The following is a 27,066-nucleotide window of genomic DNA, read 5'->3' on the forward strand; positions in this document are numbered from 1 at the left end:
TTTACGTCCTAGAAAAAGGGGCTAGTTTACTGCACCTCCATATTACCATAACTACATATATTTGGGAGTCTGTATCATCTCTTTATTGATTTTATTTCCCTAGAATGTGCTGGGCTCTAGGATAAATTTGTTTTTATCATTTGCCTTTAGGTTTAATATCTACAAAATAAAGGTTTCATCCTGATTTATATAAGGTATTTTCAAACTAAACAAATCTCTATTTCTATAAATGCTGTATCATTTGACAGTAACAGTGCCCTTGTTTATAGGGTTCTTGTATTTTTTAAATTTTATTTTAGATTCAGGGAGTACATGTGCCCGTTTGTTATGTATAAGTATTATATAATGGTGGGGGGTTTGGGCTTCTGGTATACCCATCACCCAAACAGTGACCATTATACCCAATAGTAGTTGATCAAGCCTCACCAGCCTCCCAACTTCACCCCTGTTGCTACTGTTTCCATCTTTAAGTCCACGTATGCCCAATGTTTAGTTCCCATTTATACATAAGAACTTGTAGTAGGTTGCCTAACAACTGGCAGCGGAGTCCTTTGGCTATGGCCTCCAACTTTAAGAAGGCAAACATGGTGTCAAGTGCCCAGCGAAAAAGAATGAGTCCTAAGCCTGAGCTTACAGAAGAGCAGAAGCAGGAGATCCGGGAAGCATTTGATCTTTTTGATGCAGATGGAACTGGCAGCATAGATGTTAAGGAACTTAAGGTGGCAATGAGGGCCCTGGGCTTTGAACCCAAGAAAGAAGAAATTAAGAAAATGATAAGTGAAATGGATAAGGAAGGGACAGGAAAAATGAACTTTGGTGACTTTTTAACTGTGATGACCCAGAAAATGTCTGAGAAAGATACCAAAGAAGAAATCCTGAAAGCTTTCAAGCTCTTCGATGATGATGAAACTGGGAATATTTCGTTCAAAAATCTGAAACGCGTGGCCAAGGAGTTGGGTGAGAACCTGACTGATGAGGAGCTGCAGGAAATGACTGATGAAGCTGATCGAGATGGAGATGGAGAGGTCAGTGAGCAAGAGTTCCTGTGCATCATGAAAAAGGCCAGCCTTTATTAAGATCAGTGTCTTCTTTTCTACTGCAAGCACATGTAACTAGATTTAGTGCCTGCAATTGTGTGAAATCTGGCTTTTGAGAACACAAATGTTTCCCTCACTGACCTCCCTGTATCACTTTAATAATGACCTTGAACCTATTTTAGCCTTTTGGAAGTGTTCTTTTATATGACAGTTCTTTGTAAAATGACTTGCTAATTATTCTAATTCTCAAAAGCAAAACAAGAGGACACTAGCGTGAAGAAAAGGATCTTAAGGCTTCGAGCACCTGCCATTTTGCCTTGCATCGTTTCCACATATCCACAAACACAGAACGACTTCTTAGACAAGCACATGTGGTACCTGTGTCACCATAAGCAGCAGTCATTTTTCAGTGGTTCCAGTTTTCTCTTTATACAACCCAGTGAACTCTCACACTGGCATTTGGATGTGTGTTAATGCTATTTGTTTTATCTTAAAAATAAAACCTTTCTCAGTTTGAAAAAAAAAAAAAAAAAAAGAACTTGTAGTAGCTGATTTTTGGTTTCTGGTGTTTTTCACTTAAAATAATGGCCTCCAGCTTCATCCATGTGGCTGCAAAGAACATCCTTTCATTCTCTATGGCTGGCTTACTGACTTCTTGTTGCTATGTTCTGCGGAACTCTGTTCTCCAACAAAGGCCGAAACAGTATCTCCTCAACTACCTGCTCTTCTACTATCCCTTCTATGCTGATGTTCTACTATCAAGAAATGGACTCTTAAATCCCTTCTAATGAGCTTCTGATGTGGTTCTAACTAAAAGAACGTAGTGGATGACACTGTGTGACTTCTGACGATAGATCATAAAGTGACAGTTTCCACTCTGGAAGGTATGCAGTAGCTTTTGGAACTGTGAGTTGCCAGGTAGGAAGTCTGACAGCTCTGAGGCCCCCACGCTGTGAGAAAGCCAAGCCATATGCAAAGGACAAGGGCAAGCGCTCCATTCAGCTGTCCTAGTTGTTTATCTTTCTAGCCCAGGGGCCAGATGTGAGCTTTCAGTTAGTTCTAGTCCCCAGCCATGAAGCCACCTCAGGCCCTTGAGATATCTCAGCTGAGGCTTCAAATATAACAAGACAGGGGGCAAGCCATCCCAGCTTTGTCTTTTCTAACTTCTTGCTATATAAAATCATCCACAAAATTAAAAAGTGGTTTATGGCTGCTAAGTCCGGGGATAATTTATTATACAACAATAATCACCACAGTCTTTATTCTGCTCACCACAACAGCTACGCAAAACCTCCTCCCTCTGTTCTGCAGGAAAGATGTGCCCTCGCTCTTTTTAAAAGACTGATCAACTAGCTCCAAAAATCATTTATTTAATTCCTTTGTTGCTGGTCTTTCAACCTCTACTCAAATTTTATCTTTTCTGCCTAGAAATATGCTCAGATATGTCACACTAAAATAAATACTTTTTCTTGCCCAAATCTAACTCCACTCCCTAGAAGCTGCAATCATTTCATTGCTTAATTTCACCAAATAATCTGCTATGCTCTGCTAATATAGCCTCACCCTGACGTCTGCCTGACTCATAACTGGCCCCAACCCATGGTACTCTCGAGAAAGCCCCGCAAGTAGTTCACTGTTCCTGTCAGCTTTTATCTTCCTGAAACTGAAATTTAGCTTAAACTGAAATCCTTCTGTCTTGAAAAGTCTTTTTTCACGCCTAAGACCATTTAGTCTTGGAAAGAACATGACCATCTCAGCATGTTACCAACACAGGCAAAATTACTACCGTCCAAGGGAAGGATTTTGGTGTAGGTGTCTGATGAGACACTCAGGTTTAAAGGCTCATGGTGAGTATTTGTAGTATAGAAAGCAGAGCTGAAGAGGCCACCATCGGGATCAAGCAAAGGTTAAAAAATAAATATATAAAACTAATTCATTATAATAGAATTACAAAAGCAAATAAGTCACAAGAAAAATAAATATAAAAGGGACAAAGGTGAGTAAATTGCTGCTGGGAATATACAGTGACATAGCCATCTGGGGAAATAATCTGGCAGCTCAAGTAGTTAAACATGGAGTTAGCATATTACCCAGCACGTCCACTCCTAAATACCTACCAAAAGAAATGAAAACAAATGTCCACTTTAACTCATATACAATTGTTCACAGAAGCATATTCATCATAGCCAAAAAGTGAAAACAACCCAAATATATGAATTGCTGTTATACATCCAGAAAACAAAATATTATTAAGCATGAAATTAATGAACAGATACATAGTATAATAAGAATAAATCTTTAAAACATTATAAGTAAAAGAAGCCAAACACAAAAAGTGATGTATTGTGTTCGTTTATATGAAATGTCCAGAAAAGACAAATTCAGAGAGACAAAAAGTAGCTTAGTGATTGCTAAGGGTTGTAAGGGTAAGAGAATAGGGCCTGACTGCTAATGGACAGTCATTTCTTACGGAGAGTGAGGAGAATGTTCTGGAATTTGAAAGTTGTGAGTTGCAAAATTCTGTTAATATACTGAAAACCATGCAATTGTACCTTTAAAGCAGAGAATGTTATGTTTCCAAATTTTAACTCGATTTTTAAAACTGTATGAGGGAAAAAATAGCACATTTTCAATTACTGCTTCCTTGTAGACATAAACCAGACAAAAAATCTCCAACAAAATCTGAAACTTCCTTACTTCATTTCACTCTTTTCAATTGCTACTTAAAACAGGATCCCCAACCAAGAGAGGGAAATTGAAACAATTCCACTGAATCCAGAACATCAATGCTTAGGAGACAAATCTGAATAAAGAACTCTAAGAATAGAGTCCATTTTCAAATTAGCACCAAATGGGAAATAAAGAGAAAATATATTACTTATAACAGGTTCTGTTTGTAAATGTTTTTAGAATACTACCTTAGATCCAAAATAAGAATCCAACAATCCTATGCCCTTAAAGAGAACTGGTGGACAGCCCCAACTAACAAAATGACTTGCAAGAGTGTTCCAGCTCTTAGCTGGGAGTATAAAAGGAAAAAAAACCCTTATGCTATAGTGAGCCTAAGGGGCTGGAAGGAGGCACAGAAAGAGAATGAGCTACGAAGAAGCCACCACATTAATTGTCAACACTTTCTAAACCCAAACTCCAGTCCTTTCCTCAGCTGCTACCAAGGGGCTCAGTCCTTCTGAGAAAGCTATGGCCACATTGAGGAGAGGCCCTCACTTCATCCAGCAACTTGCACTGCGTCCAACAGCACCAGCCCAGCACTAGCCGGCACCACGGCCCCCAGGGTTCACCTGCAACTACTCTACTCTCATTCTGCAGGATGATGAGTTGATCGTCACAGAGGATAAGATCAAGGCCCTAATTAAAACAGGTGGTGTAAATGTTGAACCTTTTCTGCCTGGTTTGTTGACAAAGGCCCTGGCCAATGCTGACATCAAGAGACTCTGCAATGTAGGGGCTGGTGGACCTGCTCCAGCAGCTGCTGCATCAACAGGGTCCTACCCTGTCCACAGCAGCTGTTCCAGCTGAGAAGAAAGTGGAAGCCAAAAAAAAAAAAAAAAGAATCACAGCTAGGCACAGTGACTCACACATGTAATCCCAGAACTTTGGGAGGCTGAGGTGGGCAGATCACTTGAGGCCAGTAGTTCTAGATCAGCCTGGCCAAAATGGCAAAACTGGGTCTCTACCAAAAATACAAAAATTAGCTGGGTGTGCTGGCACATGCCTGTAATTCCAGGTGCTCAGGAGGCTGAGGCATGAGAATCACTTGGGAGGCAGAGGTTGCAGTGACTGACAGAGAAAGAAGAGAGAGAGAGAGAGAGACAAAAAGGGAAAATAAAGAAGAATCTGAGGAGTCTGATGATGGCATGGGCTTTAGCCTTTTTGACCAAAAGTTCTTTTGTAACTCTTTTTACAAATTTTTTAAAGATTAAACTGGACTTCAGGGACCAGGGGTGAGGCCACTAGCTATAGGGACAGTGGGCATGCTGTGGTGTGATCGTATGGGGCTGTTGCAGGCATCTGAACTGGTCTCTCACCACTCCCATGCCACATAACTGTGCTCTGGCACTGAGTACAGTGGCGACAGCCCTGTGGCAGGTACCACAGCATTTTCTTAGTAGGTAATGGCAGCACCAGCAGGAGCAAGCCAGGACCAGGAAGGAAAATCACAAGAGATCACACATGGGGACTCTGACCCAAATCCTGTGCCCCTCTGGGAACTTCCAGGTCCAAACGGGGAGATTATGCAGGGGCTGAGAAGTAAGGACAAGAGCCACTGACATTTGGAATGACTGGAAGTGTGACCACCCATCTATATTCAAACATTACAAACTTTGGTTTACACAACTGAATGTGTTCAGGAAAGTACCATTCAGAGTTACACCATGGCTGCCATCTCAGTCCCCTCCATGTCAGAATTAACACACATCTTGGTTGCTCTCCTACCTCCCTGACTGCTATGTCTATTTCTTGTACTTGTTCCTTTTCCTCTTGCATTCTATTAAATTTTTCAAAGGCTAGTCACCGAAAGCCTCTCTGCATCCTTTTCTCTTTTTTTAAAAACTACTTACCAACCATTATATGATCTGTTTTACCTACCAAATCAAATCTATAAGATTTGTGTAAGATTTGGGAACAGTTTACCAACTGCCTTCCCTGCTGACATGAACCACAGAGTTTGGGGATCCCAAAGACCATCCTCGGGTTCAATAACATGCCACACTGTTAGACTATCAGGTGTGCCCCAAGCACCCGATCTCTATGCCCCTGGAAGGCTCCAAGGACAAAGGCCAGATCTTTCTTTGGGCAAGGTTAAATTCTTTACTAAACCACCTGCTTGCTGATTCTTCTGAGCCTCCGATTCATATATCTAACCTCCTTCTTGGTATTTCCAACAATAGTCAAACTCATCAACATTTGCTCAGACCAACTGTGACTTCACTGTTTATACTAATAGTGCCAACATTACTTTAACGTGTTTAAAAATTTATTTTTAATTAGTAAGCCATAACTGTATGTATGGGGTACAATGTGATGTTTTAATATATGTTACACTATTATTTTCTATAAGGAATTGAGGCAGCTTATAAAACCACAATATAAGATACACAATTAGAAAAATTGGGACACAGAAAAAGTAACCGAGAAAAAATAAAATAGAATGATGCTACAGTGAGGTTAGGATACAGAATGCATGTTATAAATTACCGTTCACTTGTTAGAAGTGGTCTGAACATTTGGCTCTGAGCTTTTTCATAGCCAAACAATATTAAAGCAAAAAAGAAGTGACAACCACCCTGGGACACAGCAGGAGACCCCATCTCTACAAACAATTTTAAAATCTGCCAGGCATGGTGACTCATGCCCACAATCCTTAAAACTTTGAAAGATAGAAGTGTGAGAATTCCTTGAGCTCAGAAGTTCAAGACCAGCCTGGGCAACATGGCGAGACCCTTTATCTACAAAAAATTTAAATATCCGCCAAGCATGGTGATGCAGACCTGTAGTCCCAGCTACTCAGGAGGATAGCTTGCCCCTGGGAGGCTGAGACAAGCAGTCAGCCATGATTACACCACTGCCCTCCAGCCTTGGCAACAGAATGAGAGGCTCAGTCTCAATGAGGCATGGGAAGGAGGGGAAAAGAAAAGCAGTTTCATTTAATTCAAAGTACACTAAGATAAATGATGCCCAGAAGGTACTATTCTTCCAGTTACTCCAGGACTTAGGCCTGTGTGGGTTTTGTTGGTCACTGCCCTCTGTACTCAACGGACTGTCAAATAATAAAGACGGTTCCTCCATAGCATTGTCTGCTTTTATCTGTTCCTTGCATCTTCTCTCTCTTTAATGTCAATCATCTAAGATTTCAAATTAAGCTTCCTTAAATATAGCAGGTCCTTCTTTAAAACCTACACTGGTTTCTTTTATCCTTTTTTAAAAAAAAACTTTTTTAAAAACTTGAGGTGTCTCACTATGTTGCCCAGACTGGTCTCAAACTTCTGAGATCAAATGACCCTTCTGCCTCAGCCTCCCAAAGAGCTAGGCTTACAGGTGTTAGCCACCATGCCTGGCCCACTGATTACTTTTAAAAGTACCACTTCTGTGTCTGCTTTTTTTTTTTTTTTTTTTTTTTTTTTCCCCTCGATTTTCATATTGGGAATTGTGCTGCTATAAACATGCACGAGCAAGTATCTTTTTCTGTGTAACTACTTCTTTTCCTCTGGGCAGATACACACTAGTGGCACTGCTGGATCAAATGGTACTGCTACTTTTAGTTCTTTACAGAATCTCCACACTGTTTTCCATAGTGGCTGTACTAGTTTACATTCCCGCCAGCAGTGTAGAAGTGTTCCCTTTGCATGGCATCCATGCCAGCATCTATCATTTTTTGATTATGGCCATTCTTGCAGGAGTAAGGTGGTATCACACTGTGGTTGTAATTTGCATTTCCGACAGCATTGGCAATGTTAAGCATTTTTTTCATATTTGTTGGCTATTTGTTTATCTTCTTTGGAGAACTGTCTATTCATGTCCTTAGCCCACTTTATCACGGGATTTTTTTTTTTTCTTGCTAATTTGAGTTCATTGTAGTTCCTGGATATCAGTCCTTTGTCAGATGTATAGATTGTGAAGATTTTCTCCCACTCTGTGGGTTGTCTGTTTATTCTGCTAACTGTTCCTTTTGCTATGCAAAAGCTCTTTAGTTTAATTAGGTCCCAGATATTTAACTTTGTTTTTATCATATTTGCTTTAAGGTTCTTAATTATGAAATCCTTGCCTAAGCCAATGTCTAGAGGGATTTTTCCAATGTTACCTTCTGTAACTTTTATAGTTTCAGGTCTTAGGTTTAAGTCCTTGATCCATCTTGAGTTGACCTTTTCTTAAGGTGAAAAACAAAGATCCAGTTTCATTCTCCTACATGTGACTTGCCAATTATCCCAGCACCATTTCTTGAATAGATTATCTTTTTCCCCACTTTATGTTTTTGTTTGCTTTGTCAAAGATCAGTTGGCTCTAAGTATCTGGATTTATTTTGGGATTCTCTATTCTGTTCCACTGGTCTATGTCCCTATTTTTATACCAGTATCATGCTGTTTTGGTGACTACAATTTTAAAGCATAGTTTGAAATCAGGTAATGTGATAACTTCAGATTTTTTTTTTTTGGCTTAGTCTTGCTTTGTGCATGCAGAGTCTTTTTTGGTCCCATGTTCATTTTAGGATTTATTTTTCTAGTTCTGTGAAGAATGATGGTGGTATTTTTATGGGAATTGCATTGAATTAGTAGATCGCTTTTGGCAGTATGGTCATTTCACAATATTGATTCTACCCACCCATGAGCATGGGATGTGTTTCCGTAAGTTTGTGTCATCTGTGATTTGTTTCAGCAGTGAAAGCACATATGCTTCTATATTTACAAAGAAATATATGCTCAATGCAGAAAACAAGAAAGCCAAGACAAAGAGATAAAAAAGAAAAAAGCCAAAATCCTACAATCTAGATATAACTAGCTCCTTTTCATGCTTTTTAAAATTCAGATTATATTTACATACAAAGTCAAGGTTTTATATGTACCATTCCCTGCTTTTTGACAAATATGTACCCTCTAATCAATATACAGAACATTTTTCCAAAACCTCACTCTTGAAGTTCCCTCCCAGTCACATTATTCATCAGATAAATGTATTGCAAAGAGCTTCTCCCAGTCTGAAGCTGGTCTTTTCATTTTCAAAAATGTCTTTTAATCAGAAAAGGTTTTTTGATTCAATTCAATTAACTTTTTATTTCATAGTTAATATTTCTTATATGTGCTCTAAGAAATCCTTCCCTATCCCCAAGGTTGTGAAGATATTCTACTTTCTTTCAGAAACTTTACAGTTTTAACTTCATATTTAAACATATAATCTATCTCAACCTGATAATGGTATCTAAAAAACCCTAGGCATTCACTGTAAGATTAGAAACAAGACAAGGGGGTCTATTCTTACCACTTCTATTCAACCTCATGCATAAAAGAATGAGGCAACAAAGAATAATAATTTATAAAAAATCATAAGGAAGAAGATAACCCTTCAATTGTACTGAAATGATGAAATGATCACGTGAAGAGAAAACCCAGAGAAATTTACAAACACACAAACACTAATAAATAAGCAAACAGCATAGTTACAGGCCATCTGGTCAGTGCATAAGAATTACACTTCTATAGCCCATCAAAACAAAACTGTCATTTATAATAGCATTTTTAAAAGTCAGAAAAAATTTTTAAATATGAGAAAGACTTCCACACCAAAAATTACAAAACATTTCTGAGAAAAATTAAGTCCTATATAAATGGACACAAATACCATGTTTATGAATTAGAACATTCAATATTATTAAGGCATATCTAAAACTTACATGTATAAGCTGACTATGAATTTATACATACAAAACAATCCTGGAAGAGAAGCACAAAGCTGGAGGACTAACACTACCCATTCAAGATGTGCTATATAAAGCTATAATAACCAGACCCTTAGAGCAAACACTGACCAACAGAGGGACTGAGCAGATGGAGTCCAAAAACAAACCCCCATACATGTTGTCTACTGACGGACAAAGGCAGGCAATTCAATAGGTGGGGTAGAAGTCTTCTCAATAAATGGTGCTGCAGCAACTAAAGTACATTTCAAAAAACCACCTCAGGCTTACTCCATACTGCTGACATTTTGGCATTGCTCTGCTAAATATGTTTTTGCTAATTTTTTTATTTATTTTATATTTTATTTATTTTATTTTATTTTATTTTTGAGAGAGAGTCTGGCTCTGCTACCCAGGCTGGAGTGCAGTGGCGTGATCCTGGCTCACTGTAACCTCCGCCTTCCAGATTGAAGCGACTCTCCTGCCTCAACCTCCTGAGTAGCTGGGACTACAGGTGCATGCCAGAGATCGGGTTTCACCATGTTATCCAGATGCTCTCGATCTCCTGACCTCATGATCTGTCTGCCTTAATCTCCCAAAATGCTGGGGTTACAGGTGTGAGCCACCGCACCCAGCCTGCTAAATATGATCATAACACCAGGATTCTGTTTCTACTCTGCTTCTTTCATTTTTCTGTGGGGATTTTTGATAATACTTTGAAGTGACGCTTTAAAGTTACTTCATCACAAATTTCTCACGCTCATCTCTGTCGTCTACATGATGCTCCCAAACTATTTTTAAGCCTAACCTTTTACCATCAATTTTTAGTTTACCCATTTGTTAGGAAAACACAAGCACTTGTGGCTTCTCATACCTTGCTCTACCTCCAGGATTCAGTCTGAGAAGTGCCCTGTACTCTGAACATAATCCCAATATTCTTTTCTGACAAAGTCACTTTCAATTTGTTAAGAAGTCCTTTCATATTCCTCTAATCAAAAATAACCTTCTTCCTTTTAAGCCCTCACATATGTTCCCTTTTCTCACTTATTATTAATGAACCACACTTAGAAAGATGAAAAAGATATTTGAGCAGTCTATTCATTCAGTCACTATTCAGCAGATCACAAATTGTTCTACTGGGGTGCCAGGGAAGCTAGACAGGTCAAGGCTCTGCCCTTAAGCAGCTGATATTCTTTCTAGTGGCCAAGTCTATGAGGCCATAATCTAGAAAGTAGGGCTGTTTCTCATTTACCTCTATGTGCCCTGTAGTAAAGTACAAGGCTTTGCACATCGTCAAGCCTCAATGAATAAACCATGAATTCACCTGTCATGCTATTTAAGGCTTGTATCATAAATATCCTTGTCAATTTAAAGCACCAACAGATCAGGAGTCAGAACCTCCTTGGTCTCTATAAAAGAAATGTAATGAGGCCTTATGTAATAGGTTCAAGAGCATCTACTGCTTTGTTCACACAGGTAAGTGGGGTTTCTTTTTAAGGCTTGAAAGTAAGCCAAATTAGGCCAACTAATAAATGAAAAGCATAGTGAATTAAGTATCTGTGCTGCGTTAATTATTTTAAGCAAAAGAACTGTGAATGAATAAAGGTTATCTTTGTATCAAAAAGAACAGAAAGTAAAGACCACACTTCTGTAAAATACTTGAGGCACGCAACACCATTTTAATAGAGAAAAACAAGTATTTCTAGGGCAGACTTTTTCCACCTGGGCACTACTGACGTTAGGAGGTGAGTAATTTATTTTTATGGGTAACTGTCCTGTGCCCCAGGGGGACGTTTAGCAGCATCTCTGGCTCTGTCCAATAGATGCCAGTAGCAGCCTCAGTTACAGCAACCAAACATCTCCAAACATTCAAAATGGGCTCCCGGGGTCAGAACTGTCCCCAGTGAAGAACCTCTAATGTAAGACAGCCAACATACTTGGCTGTACAAATATTTCTTTTATTATTATTTTTACTGTACAAATACCAATTCTAAAGCAGCTTTAAGGTACTTTGGTTTTTTTTCCCTTAAAAAATAAAATAGGTTGGGCACGGTGGCTACCTGGTGAAACCTCATCTCTACTAAAAATACAAAAACTAGCTGGAAATGGTGGTACACTCCTGCAAGCCAAGCTACTTGAGAGGCTGAGGCAGGAGAATCACTTGAACCTGGGAGGCGGAGGTTGCAGTAAGGGAAGAATGCGCCACTGCACTCCAGCCTTAGTGAAAAGAGCAAAACTCCACCTCAAAAGGAAAAAAAAAAAAAGTGAAGCTGTTTAAAAAAAAAAAAACAAACAAAAAACAAAAACCAAAGTCATAGACTCAGAGAATTGTGGGCCAGGGAGGGAATGAGAAAGGGAGGAGGGACGCCAATGACAGCATATAACCACCAACAGTAAATTTTGTGAGTTATTAAAATTCAACCAGTTTACAGTTTTCACAGATAGAAAATAGACATGCATGGGCAAAGGCTATTTGTGTATAGGAAGGAACTCCTCTGACAGGTTTCTAGTGTGTGTAATATTTATGCTCTGTATTGAAGAAAATATTGTCCCTAAGTTTTCACAGATACGAAATGTATACCACTCAAATGTGTGTGATAGATAAGAATTGCGGAGCACTATGGATGATTCTAAGAAAACATGAGGCAGAAACAAAGGCTCTATATTCTGATTTGCCAGTCAGCTCATGCCATCATGCCTTTCCAGATCCACTTCAACTTCAGCACTCTACCAATCCCTTACTTGCAGCATAACTCTAGAGAAAATGCCTTTATCCAAAGAACAATATGCACCACACTGTGGACACTTCAAATGCAGTGGAGTTAACAAAATACAGGGCCTTGACCAAAGGGAACCTTTCAGACTAGAGAGGAGGAGATACGTGAACACAGAAATAAATGTACAATTCCACACTATGAAAAATGGGGGGTGGGAAGGGACAATACTGTGGGTAATAAAGGAAAGGGTCTGATTAGGATTTGATTAGAGGTTGAAAGAAGACATTATTAAGGAAATGATGTTTTTCATACCAAGTCAGACCACAGCTGTTGAACTGACATCTCCAGAAATAATCCAAGAAATGAAAACTGTACAAAGGTGCCAACTGACCTAAAAATGTTTTAAGGGAGAAACAAAACTCACGTCTGAGTGAGTACAGGCACCTGATATTGCAAGGCAATGTTCCTACGGTCACCATTTAGTACGTCCATGCAGCGAGCATATGCTGAGGCTTCTGGAGAAAGTTAGGAACATGAGATAGTTCAAAGCAATGATTCCACTTACACTGCAAGTGTACCTTCATGTGGTTGTATCTTATAGAGTTTTAGAAGAATGGGACACTCAGACCTTAGAACAGAGCAGATCTTAGTGTTCAACATGCAGAAAAATCACCTGACAAATTTGTTAAATACCCACTCCCAAGGATTCCAATTCAGGGGTTTACAGTGCAGCATAGGAATGTTAACCAGGCACCCCCCTACTGCCTCTGAAAACCCCACATGAAACACAAATCTTCCCACAAGAGGAGGTCTGGTTGTGACAGGGGTTATTTTGCTCAAATTCATGAAACAAGCACGTGTTAAACAACACCTCCCAACAGTGTTTGTTTACAGGCTGACCCTGTGACTGATCCTGGTAATCCCCACGGCTTGGAAGCAGAATCCGAATAAACTGCACAGCCTGCTGCCACAGCTTATGTCGAGACAACAGACCAGAGGTAATATAAAAAAGACAGTGCTGACAGCTCTCTCTCCAGAGGTTAAGGAAACACACCCAACATGAGACATGGTCAGGGAGCTAGGGGCCCAGCAGTGATGGGTATAGCATAAAAGTACAGATGGGAACACACCAAGATAAGAATGATGGAAGAGACAGAAGAAGAATAAAACTCACATTTCTTAAGAGCCTCTTATCAGATACTGTGTCATGAACTTCACATATTTATCTCATTTTAATCCTCATAAAAATCTTAGGTAGTAAGATTCATATATTATATCATAGATGAAAAACCAAAGCCTAAAGAGAAAGGAATTTGTCCAAGAATATGAAGCTACAGTGCAAGAGAGCCAAGTGTTGAACCAAGGCTCAGGAACTAGTCCATAATGCCGTAATCCTCTTGGGGATCTAAGATAAGGAAGATAAGGTGGGTAAGGAACACAGTTCTGAGGGAATAAAGAGAACCACTCCAGAAAGACTACCAAGGCAAGAAAGTACACAAGAGCAAGGAACAATGCTTTTGTAATATCAGAACTTTAAATACTGACCCTTTTATTAAAACAGCTGAGGGTTCACATGTTTTTAATAAGGGAAACTTGCAAAGATGAGGTAAAAAGTTAAGATGTAATCTAGCTGATCATAAATGATGAAGAAGGCTTGCTGCAATTCTCGCAGGTAGTGGGATCACAGGTGACTTCTACCCTCCACCCCATGTGTCAACACTTCCTGTGATGAACGAGTATTTCTTTCTGAAAATGAAATATATGTGGGGTCTTTTGTTGCTGATGATTTTTTATCATATTTTGAGGGAACTGAGAAGTAGCTGAGGGAAGAGACTCTTCAGGGATGAAGTCAATGAAAACAAGAGAAAGGTGAAGTGACAGAAGACAAACAATACATCAGATTACAAAACACACACTACCAGCCTGGGAAAGCTCTCTCTCCCCTTCCCATCCTGGACCATTCAATCCTAAGTCATGAGGCAGGACCAATCGACAAAGGATGTGAGAGCACAAGTTAGGTAAGGAGAAAAGGGAGAGATACAGTGATGGCGATTGGTGACTCATACCACACAGGGAAATCAATCAACTAAGTCAACACAACGATGATGGGGAGAAAGAAAGAAACTTACTAACAGAGAAAGAAACCACAAAGAAGGAAAGGGAGAAAAACTGGGCTGAATCTTCTGGAATTAGAGGTATTAGATTAATAAACTCATGGATTTCAAGACATACATAAACATATAAATCAATACAAACATAAAGGAAGCAGGTGCATATACGAGTGTGCCTAGTTCTGTACTGGGATCTGAAAGTGACAACCCAGAATTAATAAGCATACCTAATGCTCAGGTCTAGATTTCTAAATATTATTTTTTACTTTAAAAAAAAAAGGGTGGGGCAGGATTCTCTGTGGAAAGAGCAGACTCCAGGGCTGGGATAGGAAAAACACAAGATTAACCTGGTATATCCTACTATACTTGAAGGTAAAGAAATTATCAAAGCTCCGGGTGCAGATTAACACCAGTAATCCCAACACTTTGGGAGGCCAAGGCAGAAGGATCACTGAGATCAGGAGTTCAAGACCAGCCTGGCAAACATGATAAAACCCCATCTCTACTGAAAGCACAAAGGTTAACCAGGCAAGGTAGCATGCGCCTGTAGTCCCAGCTTCTAGGAGGCATGAGAATTGCTGGAACCCAAGAGGCGGAGGTTGCAGTGAAACCAAGATCGCACCACTCCACTCCAGCCTGGGCGGCAATATGAAGGGGCTCCTAAGAATCAAATTTGGGATAATCTAAGCAGCAAAACATATAAGGAAGGTAACTAATTATAAGCCACTGAATAAAACGGAGATCCATGAATGAATCAGTCCATCTGAGATAGAAAGTCAGCCCAGGATCGGGGCAGGGGCAGGGACAGGGATAAATGTAAGAATGGGTTATATATGTAGTATCAAAGTAACTCTCGATGAAATACATATTAATTACTAGGGAAAAAGAATAGCTGCCAGGGATATCTGGCAGACACAATCTTGATCAAGTGAAGCCATCGATTCCAATGGAATAAATCAAACCTGTATACCATCTGAAAGGATTCAGTGCATTAAGACAAGATCACTTCTGTGGTACCCCAAATTGAGAAACATTGTACAAAATAAGTGGACTATAATCCTCAAAAATGTCAAGGACCTGAAAGCCAGGAAATCATTAAGGAACTCTTCAAAATTAAAAGAAATTACAAAAACAAGCAAACAAAATATCCGATTCAGCCACAGATTCATTACATATAATGGACAGCAGCGGGCAACCAGCAGTACCTGTAAGCCCAAGGACTAAATGGTCATGAGGTATCAGCATTAAGTTCCTGATCTTGATGGTTGTATTTTGATTTGTAGGAGAATGTACTTGATTGTAGGTAAAATGTACTAAAATATTGAGGGGTAATAAAACACCATATTAGTAACTTTAGCTCAACCAGTCCTGGAAGAGGATGAGAGAATTTCTCTCTTTATACGAGAACAAAAAATGAGAAAGCCACAGGTCTTGTTCCAGACATTCCCAATCAATTCCTTGGACTCCCTGAATATGTATATGTCAGTAATCTGATACAAATTGTTGTGGAATACACGACAAAATTCATAGTAGGGCATCTGTCACATGTAATGCTAACTAAAGGTACAAGTTACTTACCAAATTCGGTGTGGGGGGTAGCGGGGAGGGTGGTGGCAGATGTAAGGAGAGAACCTTACAATATCTAATGGCCTCACTGATGCTGACTTTAATGCTCTATGAATTTTACAGTTCAGTGAATGTTACCTAGAATCAGCCCTGACTATGGAATACTTTATTCTTAGCCCTGTATTTCGGGTTTGGATGTCTGCTGTGCTGGTTTCGAGAGGTAGTAAGGGGACGACAGGATTGGTTATATCTCCTGACCCACATACTTAAGATCCAGATGAGACAATTTTCATTCCTGCTTGGTAGAGCCTACCTGCTGAAGGTAAGAGCTCCTAAAGAATGGTTCTAGCCAGACCCTGTCTCTATAAAAAATAATAATAATAATGTTAATTAGCCAGGGGTAGTGACACATGCCTGCAGTTCCAACTGCTCAGGAGGCTAAGGTAGGAGGATTGCTCAAGCCCAGGAGGTTAAGGCTGCATTGAGCTCTGACCACACAGCCGCACTCCAGCCTGGGCAACAGAACAAGACTCTGCCTCGAAAAAACAAGAAAAGAAAAATGAATGTTCCTACAGATGAACCTAATGCTCTGGGCCTCAGCAGCAAAATCAAAGACAGTACAAGAAATGCAGAGTAAGAGGGAGGATGGAAAACACCTTCTTGTCACCTTTCAAACTGGCTCTATCTTTTCTTTTACTAGACTGCATGGATCTTTGGGGTCATAACCACTATTCAAACAAATGCTAAGTAAGATCCACATTCTCTTTTCTAAGGAAAACACTGATTCTATGTGTAAGTACATGCACCTGCGGAAAAATCAGGTTAGAGTAGATGATTAGTTCTTCCACTTTTGTAGCAGAGTAACTTTCTCTTCCTCTTAGCAGGTAACTAAACATACACTGTTCCTTAACCAACACACAAATGACCTGTATCTACTAGATAAATCATGAATTATTAAGATATATAGACCCCAAAATTCATTAATGCTTTATGGCCTGAACATGTCTGCATTTTCTGCCATATTGAATCTGATTTACTTTTTAAAAAATCTGTAGCAAATAATCTCACCAACTGCTCAGGAGTTCCAAACTCCATAAAACTAATGTCCAGAAGAGTAAGTTAAGTAACAAAGCAGCAGCTGAATAGTCATTTCTCTTTCTCCTAGATTCTCAAAGTTGGGTCTGCATAAAGCATGGTGTCTAGATCTTATTGTTCTTAATACTCATCACACAACATGCCTGCCCTTTAGGAGTTTCACTATATGCTCTTGGTCTTTACAAAGTATCAATACAAAAACACTCCACTTGAATAGTGTCTATGTCTTCCATGAAATCATAGCTGAAAACATAACCCACTATGTTACATAATGGCAGAACCCCACAGAATGTCTTTTTCGTCAAGTACAATGCCAGGAAAGAATCTTTCTTTGTAAACAAATGCGCTTGCTTGCTTGCCACAGACAATGAAAGCTATGTAATTCAAAGCTATACACAGAAAGGAATGGTTTTCGTTTAGTCTTAGCAGTCAGAAAACAGAAAGTCAAATAAGTGCACAAGAGTTATCATTAGCTCCCGTAAGGAGCCTGGTACACTTTCTCCTCCCTGCGTTTTTTAAAATTATTTTAATTTTTTATTGTACTTTAATTTTTTGAGAGAGGATCTGGTTCTGCCGTCTAGGCAGGAGTGCAGTGACACGATCCAATCTCAGCTCACTGAAACCTCTGCCTTCTGAGCTCAAGCCTTCCTCCCACCACCAGCCTCCCGTGTACCTGGGACTACAGGCACTTACCACCAGAGTCAGCTAATTTTTTGCACTTTTTGTAGAGACAAGGTCTCACCATGTTGCCCAGGCTGGTCTTAAACTCCTGAACTCAAGCAATCTACCCGCCTCAACCTCCCAAAGTGCTGGGATTACAGGCTTGAGCCACTGCACCGGCCCCATGCTCTTTTTAGATGGTTTATTATGTCCTCCAACTGTCCTGCTGTATACTGTCTTTAATTCTAACAAATTTACATCCTTTTGAAAGTACCTAGAATGTGTAAATACATAGGTATGTATTTTGTCTTACAAGTTTCTCTCATATCACTTAAATTTTCTGATATCGTTCTATATACAATGACCTAATAATTTAAAATGATAATGACACAAGGAGGCTAATTTAATGAAGACCAAGCAATCTGCATTACTAACCCCTTCCCCCTTGTCCATTCTGCAAACAAATTATTAAGTAGCCTAATGGGGGGAGGTACGCCCCACACCGCCATGCTCAGCACATCACCTTTGCAGTAGTCCGCAGGGTCCTCTTGCTCCTCATCATCTGATCCCAGGATCTCCTCCTCTGGCTCTGGGGGCGTGGAGTCTGGCAAAGGTGGTGGTGGTGGTGGCGGCGGTGGAGGAGGAGGAACTAAAGGAGCTTTCTGTTGAGGCTCCGGCCTGAAAGAGCAGAGAGAAAATTCCCACTTACTGAGAAGTACATCTTGCATTATGGATGCATTTCAACGTTTCTTAATATGAGGGAAAAAATAAAATTTATCACATACTAAGAAGAAATGCCATTTAATGTCACTTCACCCATTTTAGTTGAATTCAAGTATGAATTTCAACATATAGGTCAGGCCAAAAAAAAAAAAATCTGCCCTTATTAGCTAAGAAATATTTGTTTAGGTATCCTTTCACTTAAGAGTTTCAAGAACTACCAATGTTATGAAATTTCAGTGCTTCACTGAAGTCCTACTAATCTTAGGAAATTTAAGTGAAATGAAAGCATATTCCATGATATATAGCCTTATTGGTTAGAAAATATCACCAAGATTATAAAAACACAGGTGCAAGTAGCACTCAACTTTTGAAAGCACTTATTTCCTGTTATTTGAAAATCAGAATTATTTTCCCAAGTAGCAATGAGGCTAGGTTTCAAAAACTTGTAAAAGCTGATTCATACACACTGTAGATAAAATACACAAGATTGCCAGGAAGATTCTTGTACTTCTGTAAGGCATGTTGGAAGTTTTTAATGTATTCTGTGAGAGTGAGTGAGTGTGTGTGTGTGTGTGTGTGTGTGTGTGTTTAAGAGAGACAGAGACAGAGAGAAAAAGAGACTGATTGATTATTCCCTTCCCTTTCAGGGCTCTATGAGGAGAAAGGTTCATAATGGGAATCTATTCATAATGGGATTCACTTATTATTTTTAACCTTGTCCCAATGTGGGGAAATGGACCCTACAGTCTCAACTTGGATGCCAGAAGCACATCCCTCCCTTAAGGTACCCTACTAATAAAACTACCACTGAACACATGCCCTGAAGATGGCGGCTGATATGGAAAGGTTGCTCTGAGGGTCAGTTGCTTGACATGTGAGTGCCAAACCTTGGGGCATTTCTGCCACTGCAACCAACAGGCCTGCTGCAACTGGAAGAATGAGCTTGACAAACATATTGTGGTCTGGTTCTGATCAAGCAAAATTATTTACCACCAGTTCCTTATACACATTCACCCGCTGTCATCTGGCATGCACCTTATTTTAAGGGTACAGCCATTGTCAATGGAGAGATGGAGAGTTCAAAGACCTAAAGCTTGATGACTTTAAAAGGGAAATTTTTGGTGCTTTTCTTCTATCCTTTGGATTTCACCTTGGGTATCCTACAGAAACTGTTGCTTTTAGTGACAAAGATAAGGAGTTTGCCAATGTGAACTGTGAAGTTGTTTCGGTCTCAGTGGATTCCCACTTTAGTCATCTTGCCTAGATAAATACACCAAGAAAGAATGGCAGTTTGGGGTACATGAACATTGCACTCTTGTCAGATTTAACTAGGCAAATTTCCCAAGACAATGGTGTGCTGTTAGAAGGTCCTGGTTTTGCACTAAGAGGTCTCTTCATAATCAACCCCAACGGAGTCACCAAGCACTTAAGTGTCAGATCTCCCAGTGCGCCAAAGCATGGAAGAAACACTTCGCTTAGTGAAGACATTCCACTGTGTAGAAACCCATGGAGAAGTCTGCCCAGCAAACTGGGCACCGATTCTCCTACAATCAAACCAAATCCAGCTGCTTTCAAAGAATGCTTTCAGAAGCCATATTAGGTGATGACCCATGTGTACTACACCTTCTCACCCCAGAAAAGAACCACAGCTGAAAGCTGCTTTTATCACTTTGAAGATAATTATTAGTAGAAGGTAAGGTACCAATTATGCTTGTATTCATAAATATTACTCTAAATGTTTTATTTTTGTAATACTGGCTAAGACCTTTTAAATATGGCTAGTTGCTAGTATAAGGAATTCTTTATTAGTAACATCTTGGTGGCTAGCTAGCTAGTTTCTACAGAACCTAATTTGCCACTACAGAAGGCGATTCTTAGATCATGTCTTTAACGGAAACACTCTTGTGTCTCAGACTTACTGGAATCTTGCCTACAACAAAGTAGAGCAATATGCACTGAAAGTTCCTGATCTAGGGTCCTGACATTTTCATCTTGAACATCTTCGTATTAAATTAAATTTTCTTTTAAGCTGACAAAGATCACAGCTCTCAGTTGTTATCAGCAGTCTAATTTAACTCTCCTGCAATGAATGTGTATGTGATTGAAGCAAATGCCACTTTTTAAGAAGTGGCAGAGTGACTTTAATGATCATGCATGATCCCTCATCTCTAAAATTTACAGTTCACATAATCATTTTATTTATTTTATTCGTTCATTACCTAACTTTGTCTATATATATTTCTAGATATTGATTTAGCATAATTTGTTATAAAAGATATTTATTGAATCCAGGGATTTCATTTTGAAATTATTATAATTATTTTCGTTGCTGAAGTGTTCAGCAAAGAATACATTTATTTTTATTGTATGCAAAAATATAATAAAAAATACTGTATTGTAAAACATACAATATGAATAAACATATTTTAAAATTAAAAAAAAAAAAAAACTACCACTGAACATTCTCACCTGGCCACAACTGTGTGGATAAAAGGTGGGTAGGAACAGATAAATGTGGCAGGGGCAAGGGAGTCATTCAACTGATGGAGGTATTCCCCAGAGAGAGCATAAAGAGAGTGAAATAAGGGGTCCCTAGTTACTGGGACCAAAGGAATACTGGTGTCACTTTTAGATTTCCTTTCAGAACACTGTTGCTCTCTGCCCAGAGGAAGGCTGATTCTGGATCCTTTCTCTCACTGTAGCACCAACCTGGGGCGGACAGCCAAAGCTCACTCTTCAGCCCTGGAATCTTGAGAGGCTGAGGGTCAAAGCAACACGCAAGCTCATCTGCAGCTGCCACTAAAGAGACAGGGCCAAAGGAGCTGCCCCAACCACTGCCTCTTCCAAACTGGGCCTCTAAATCCTTGGCCAATCTGAGAACCCTCAACTCCACCACTAATGTACGTGGCTTGGCAACAGAAAAAACCCATACAGCCAAAACTAAAGGAAGGGGTAGGAGTAGAAGGCAGCAGAAACACCCAACATCATGAGGAAGAGGTGGGAATCACACACAGCAGATCACCTTAAGGGCAAATACTGGAAGGTAGAAATATCTTTGGCAGGTCAACTAAAGAATATTCATAAGCTGAAAATGTACTGCTTGCTGCTTGCTGGAATTTATGAAGACTCAACAGTTACAGCTCCCTGGGCAATAGACATGAGGATTGTGGTGGTGATAACACTCGGAGTTACAACCATTCTCCTCATAGAGCCCTGAAAGAGAATAATTACATTCTGCCTTTATCTCTCACACACACACACACACACACACACACACACAAACACACACACTTCCAGAATACATTCAAAACTTCCAACAGGCCTTACAGAAATACAACAATCTTTCTGGAAGCCATGTAAATGCTTATTTCTTTTAACATATGTGCCTTTACTGAAAGTAGAATGATCCCAAGCAAAAGAGAGTTCTGAAGGAGGCGAGGCAGGCAAGGTTCTCCAGTAGTTTACCACTTCCCCAGCGGGAGGAAAAAGTTCGAGATGACGTCCAAAAGAAGCACAACCCACTCTTCAGGGGTGTGGGCAGGATCAATTTGTCTGACACATTTCCTCAATCAGAAATACTTTGAAAGCTGGCTGTTTCTTCCTAATTCAGAAATTTTATATAAAATGCGTACATTCTCTGAATTTAGAAAAAAGAAACAACACTGCGTTTGCTGTAGAAACTACTTGATGAAAAGACAAGAAACGATGGCTCTTGTTTTGCCAGTGCAGGGTACTATTGTGCTTGGGACAATGGATTCTTGGAGTGGCTAATTCATTGTTGTGGGGCTGTCCTGTACACTGTAGGATGCTTTCCAGTATCCCTGACCTCCAGCCACACAGTTAAAACATCAGTAGCACACAACCCCAACCCCACCCCACCACCCAGCTGTGGCCATTAAAGATGTGTCTAGACACTGACAAACGTGTGTGTGTCGGGAGTGGGGTGGGGGGGTCATGCCCATTGAGAACTACTGCATGAGTAGCATTTTCTATGCATTACCTCAGTGGAGTAGACTGTAGTATGGAGAGATACTAATTTTCACAGACCATTTTCTCCCACTTGAGATATTCCAGCATCTCATTATAATGTCTCTCTCACTTTTTCTTTACCTACTTGCTGAGCTGCCCGCAGGGCTCAGACCCTCAATATTCTCAGACCCTGCAGTCTAAGTGTGTAGGTACTTCTCAGTCCTCCAGGATTTCTATGTGTGACCTCACACAGTGTTAAAACATCTCAATCAGGAATGCCCACCTATTCAATGTGAGGGCCACATTGAACAGGCAGGCAGAAAGCTTCTCAAAAGTCAGCTTTACCAAGTGAAAAGGGTTAAGTCAGGATACCCTGAAGTACAGAGGTTTAGTAATGCTGATTAACAGTTCAACTGGCTGTCATATCAAAATATCTAGAACTGTGCTACCCAATATGGTAACTACCAGCCACATGTGGTTACCGGGCACATGAAATGTTGCTAGTTCAAAGTGAGCTGTGCCAAAAGTATAAAATACACACTAGATTGCCAAGACTCAGGACTCAAAAAGTAAAATATTTTGTTAATAATTTTCTCCTTGCTAAATATTAAGATGTTTTGTACATGAGTAATTCTAGTGGATGGTACAATTCTAGACCATTCAGATCCAACCTGTACTGGGGGGCATTTTGGGCTCACATTCAGAGATTCCTGGCCATAATTGATTACCTTTTCTAGGATTTCTAATGACTGACTTCATACTAATTATCACTAATTCTCAAATCACTCAGTTTATCATAGCAACTGTCAGTTCAATGTGTAACCGTCAATTCTTTTTCATCTCTCCATCCTTGTTACTGTCTACCACACAGGGGAACCCAGGTAAATTTCTCCTAGGGCAGAAATAGAGAAGAGAAAGTCAAGCCATACTGTCTTAGGGCTGGCTTCTCTTTTTCTTCATTTTGAGACAGGGTCTCACTCTTGTTGCCCAGGGGAGAGGGCAGTGGTGCATTCACAGCTCACTGCAACCTTGAAATCCTGTACTAAAGCAATCCTCCCACCTTAGCCTGTTGAGTAGCTAGGACTACAGGTGTGTACCACTGTGTCTGGCCAAGGCTGGCTTCTTTAAAGTGTTTCTCATGGCTTCTAGAGTACTCCAACGTCTGGTTAAATTGCAACTTTGTAAAAGATCAAGACATGATTATGTCTTGGTTATATCACCAAATACATACTGTATATCAACAGATTTTAAAAAAACAACTTTCATCAATCCTAATGAAAGCCATCAGGAAGCTACTTCATATAAAAATTATTAGAAGTATACAAGCAGCAATGGCAGCAGAAAGGAACCATAAATATTTTCAACAAGAATACCAATGTAATTAAATGGTGAAAAAACAGTCTTTCAACAGTGGTACTACAACAAATAGATACTCATATGCAAAATAAATAAGGTTGGACCTCTCTCTCACACACACACAGGCTTTACATGAGAAAGCTAAAACTATAAAACTCACAGGAAAAAATCTAGGAGTAAATCTTCATGACCTTAGGTTAGGCAATGCTTCTTAAATATGACATTCAAAGCATAAGCAATACAAGAAAAAAAAAAACATTGGACTTGAAAATTTATAACTTTTATACAAAGGGCAGCATCAAGAAAATTTAAATCCCAAAGAATGGGGGTAAAAACTTGTAAATCATAATTTATGAGTGACTTAAGTCTAGAATATATAAAGAACTCTTCCAACTCAACAATAAAAAGACATACTAATTTAAAAACAGATAAAAAGGATTGGAAAGACATGTCTCCAAAGTGGATATACAAATGACCAATAAATATATGAAAAGATGCTCAACATTATTAGTAATTAGAGAAATGGAATCAAAACCACAATCGGATACCGCTTCATAACCACTACAATAACTATTTAAAAAGATCAGACAGTAATTGTAAGGAAGCATGAAGTAGGAGGGATCCTCAGACATTGTTGGTAGGAAGTATAATATGGCACAGCCATCTTGGAAAACAGTCTGGCAGTTCCTCAAAAGGTTAAATATAAAATTACCAAGTAACCCAACAACTCCACTCCTAAGTATATACCCAAGAGAAATGAAAGCATACATTCAGCAAAATCTCATCCATGGTGTTCATAGAAGTATTGTTATCTTATCACAAAAGCAGAAACAACTCAAATGTCCACCAACTGATAAATAAAATGGGGAATATCCTTACATGGGAATCTTACTGAAGAATAAAGAGAAATGAAGTACCGATAAATGCTACAACATGGATGAACCTCAAATTTTATGATGTGTGGCAGATGTCAGGCCAAAAAGACCACGGGTTGTATGATTTTCCATCAAATGTCCAGAACAGATAAATTTAGAGATAGGGTAAATAAGTGGTTGCTTACACCTCAGGGCTGGGGGAAATGGAGAAAATAGGAGGAAAATGGGGACTGACTGCTAATAGATATGGGATATCTGTTAGGAGGGATGAAAATGTCCTAATGTGGTGATGGCTGTACAATTTCATGAACATAATAAAAAACACTGAAATATATATGTTAAATGAGCAAACGGCATGCTATGTAAATTATATTTCAAAAAGCTATTGTTAAAAAATAAAAGAAGCCAGGCGTGGTTGTGCACACCTGTAGTCCCAGCCAGGTGCGACACTGAGGCAGGACGATCACTTGAGCCCAGAAGTTCTGGGGCCAGCCTACAAAAATAAAAATAAATTTTAAAAATAAAAGAAAAATGCAATACTGCTGTAAATATTTTAAATATCAAACATTATACCGTTATAAAACGTACATTTCAAGAAAATAGGAAACGTGTAGATTTAAGCAATCAATACACAGTCTCTCAGCTACGTTCAGGTAAAAATTAATCCGCAATTCTTTAAAAAGGAGACTGAGATTCTATTTAAAGGTCCAAAGTTTAAATGAGGGGCTAATTTAAGAACATGTTTTTAAGTAATACAAAAAATACACCACTTTCAGCCAGGGGGAAATGGCCCCCACCAGTGATCCCAGCACCTTGGGGAGGCCACAGTGGGTCTATCAGTTGAGCCAAGGAGTCTGAGACCAGCCTGAGCAACCTGGCAAGACCCTGTCTCCACAAAAAATACAAAAATTAGCTGGGCATGGCGGCAGTTGCTTGTAGCTACCAAGGAGGCTGATGTGGGAAGACTGCTTGAGCCTGGGAGTCTGCAATGAGCTGAGATCATAGCACTGCACTCTAACCCGCATGACAAAACAAGACCCTGTCTTGGGTGAGGGAGGGGAGAGAGGGGAGAGGGAAGGAGGGAGGGAGGGAAAAAGAGGTGAGGGGAGAAAAAAGGTGATGGGAATGACATAATTTAGAAAGCAAAATTCCACTAGCTACTTGTATTTTTCACAAAGAACTATACTTATTTTTACTCCACATAAAACATAAAAATTCTAATCATTACTCCAAATAGGCTGAATTTAAAATGCAGTTTTAAGAAACTTAAAAATATTTTTCCTTCAATACCATACCATAATACTAAAATTATTTTATCATACTATGGTACTTATACTATATTTTGCATGTATACTTGCTCTGTCAGAATAGGGAGGAAAAACTGAACAACCCAGGAAACTGTAAGTCTCATCTGCTCTAAACTGCCATGGCAACCAGATGAGAGTTCCAATTTCCTCCCAGCTGCTACTGTATATTTCCTTTGAGCAGAGAAAAGAAAAAATAAACCATACATTTGGTAGAAAAAAATGATGTTGGCATCTGCTCAGCTTCTGGGAAGGCCTCAGGAAATATACAATCATGGTGAAAGGCAAAGGGGGTATAGGTGCATCACATGGCCAGAGCAGGAACAAGAGTGAGAGTGAGGGGAGAGGTGCTACACACTTTTAAAACAACCAGATCTCATGAGAACTCACTATCATGAGAACAGCATCAAAGGGGAAATCAAACACCATGATCCAACCACCTCCCACCAGGCACTACCTCCAACATTGGGGATTGCAATTCAACATTAAATTTGGGCAGGGACACAGATCCAAACCACATCATTCCCCAAGTCCTAACAGCAAGCAATCATAATTACGAGCCAACTACTACTTATTCATTTCCTAAGACCATATTGTTTTCTGGAATGTAGAACATAGCCAAACTAAAAGTTAGTGAGGATGTAAGTATATCAGACCTGCTTCCCAACTAACCTACATTTTAGAAAACAAAGGAGTTGATGTTCTAAAGGTATTGCTGCTTAATCACCTCACTGAGTTCTGAGTTGAGGTTTTTATCTTCTATTTCCTGGATTAACATTTCCTTATTAATTTCCTTGTTTCTTGCTTTTATCCTTCCCCTTTTACACATCAAATCCATATATTCTTTGCAGAAAGCAAACCTCTGGTCCTAAAATCACATTTCAGTGCTACATATTTCTTATGCTACTAATACTATTAATATTTTATAAAGCATTTATAGAATCTGGCAGAAAATATTACTAATGAAATGGAGAAAGACTGACAAAAAAGTTAAACCAATGAGTCCAAATGCATGTAAAATGACATCCAATGATTCTACAACTACCCAGGAGCACAGAGAAGCCCAGCACTGAGAGTTGTACACTCTAGCGAGAAGGGGAAAAGTGCATGTAAACACATGAATATAGGCAACTGCTCCTGATATCATTATGGAAACAGAGATGGCAGTGGGCCAAGTCAAGAGACTTCTAGAGGTGATCTTATAGACTGGCCAGAAGGAGGCCAACTACAGGAGGTCCAAGGCCTA

General features: G+C 39.5%; 1 protein-coding gene and 2 pseudogenes across 41 annotated transcripts in view; 2 read left to right on the forward strand and 1 right to left on the reverse strand.

The window, feature by feature from the left end:
• SRPK2 (SRSF protein kinase 2) overlaps positions 1–27,066 on the reverse strand; it is a 287,533-nt gene that overhangs the window by 80,531 nt on the left and 179,936 nt on the right. For 36 of the 40 annotated variants that reach the window (XM_035254051.3, XM_035254050.3, XM_078343096.1 and 33 more), the window contains one exon: positions 18,117–18,271. The exons of the other annotated variants lie outside the window; for them this stretch is intronic. In XM_035254051.3, coding sequence (XP_035109942.2) covers positions 18,117–18,271 — 155 coding nt within the window. The remainder of the gene's footprint in view (positions 1–18,116; positions 18,272–27,066) is intronic. 40 annotated transcript variants of the gene reach the window in all.
• On the forward strand, positions 523–1,213 carry LOC103794888 (centrin-2 pseudogene; annotated as a pseudogene). The gene has a single exon (XR_013524065.1). The product of XR_013524065.1 is annotated as a centrin-2 pseudogene (transcript).
• On the forward strand, positions 19,143–19,997 carry LOC118143702 (thioredoxin-dependent peroxide reductase, mitochondrial pseudogene; annotated as a pseudogene).

Source organism: Callithrix jacchus, chromosome 11 (genome assembly GCF_049354715.1).
Source record: "Callithrix jacchus isolate 240 chromosome 11, calJac240_pri, whole genome shotgun sequence".
Classification (NCBI taxonomy): Eukaryota; Metazoa; Chordata; class Mammalia; order Primates; family Cebidae; genus Callithrix; species Callithrix jacchus.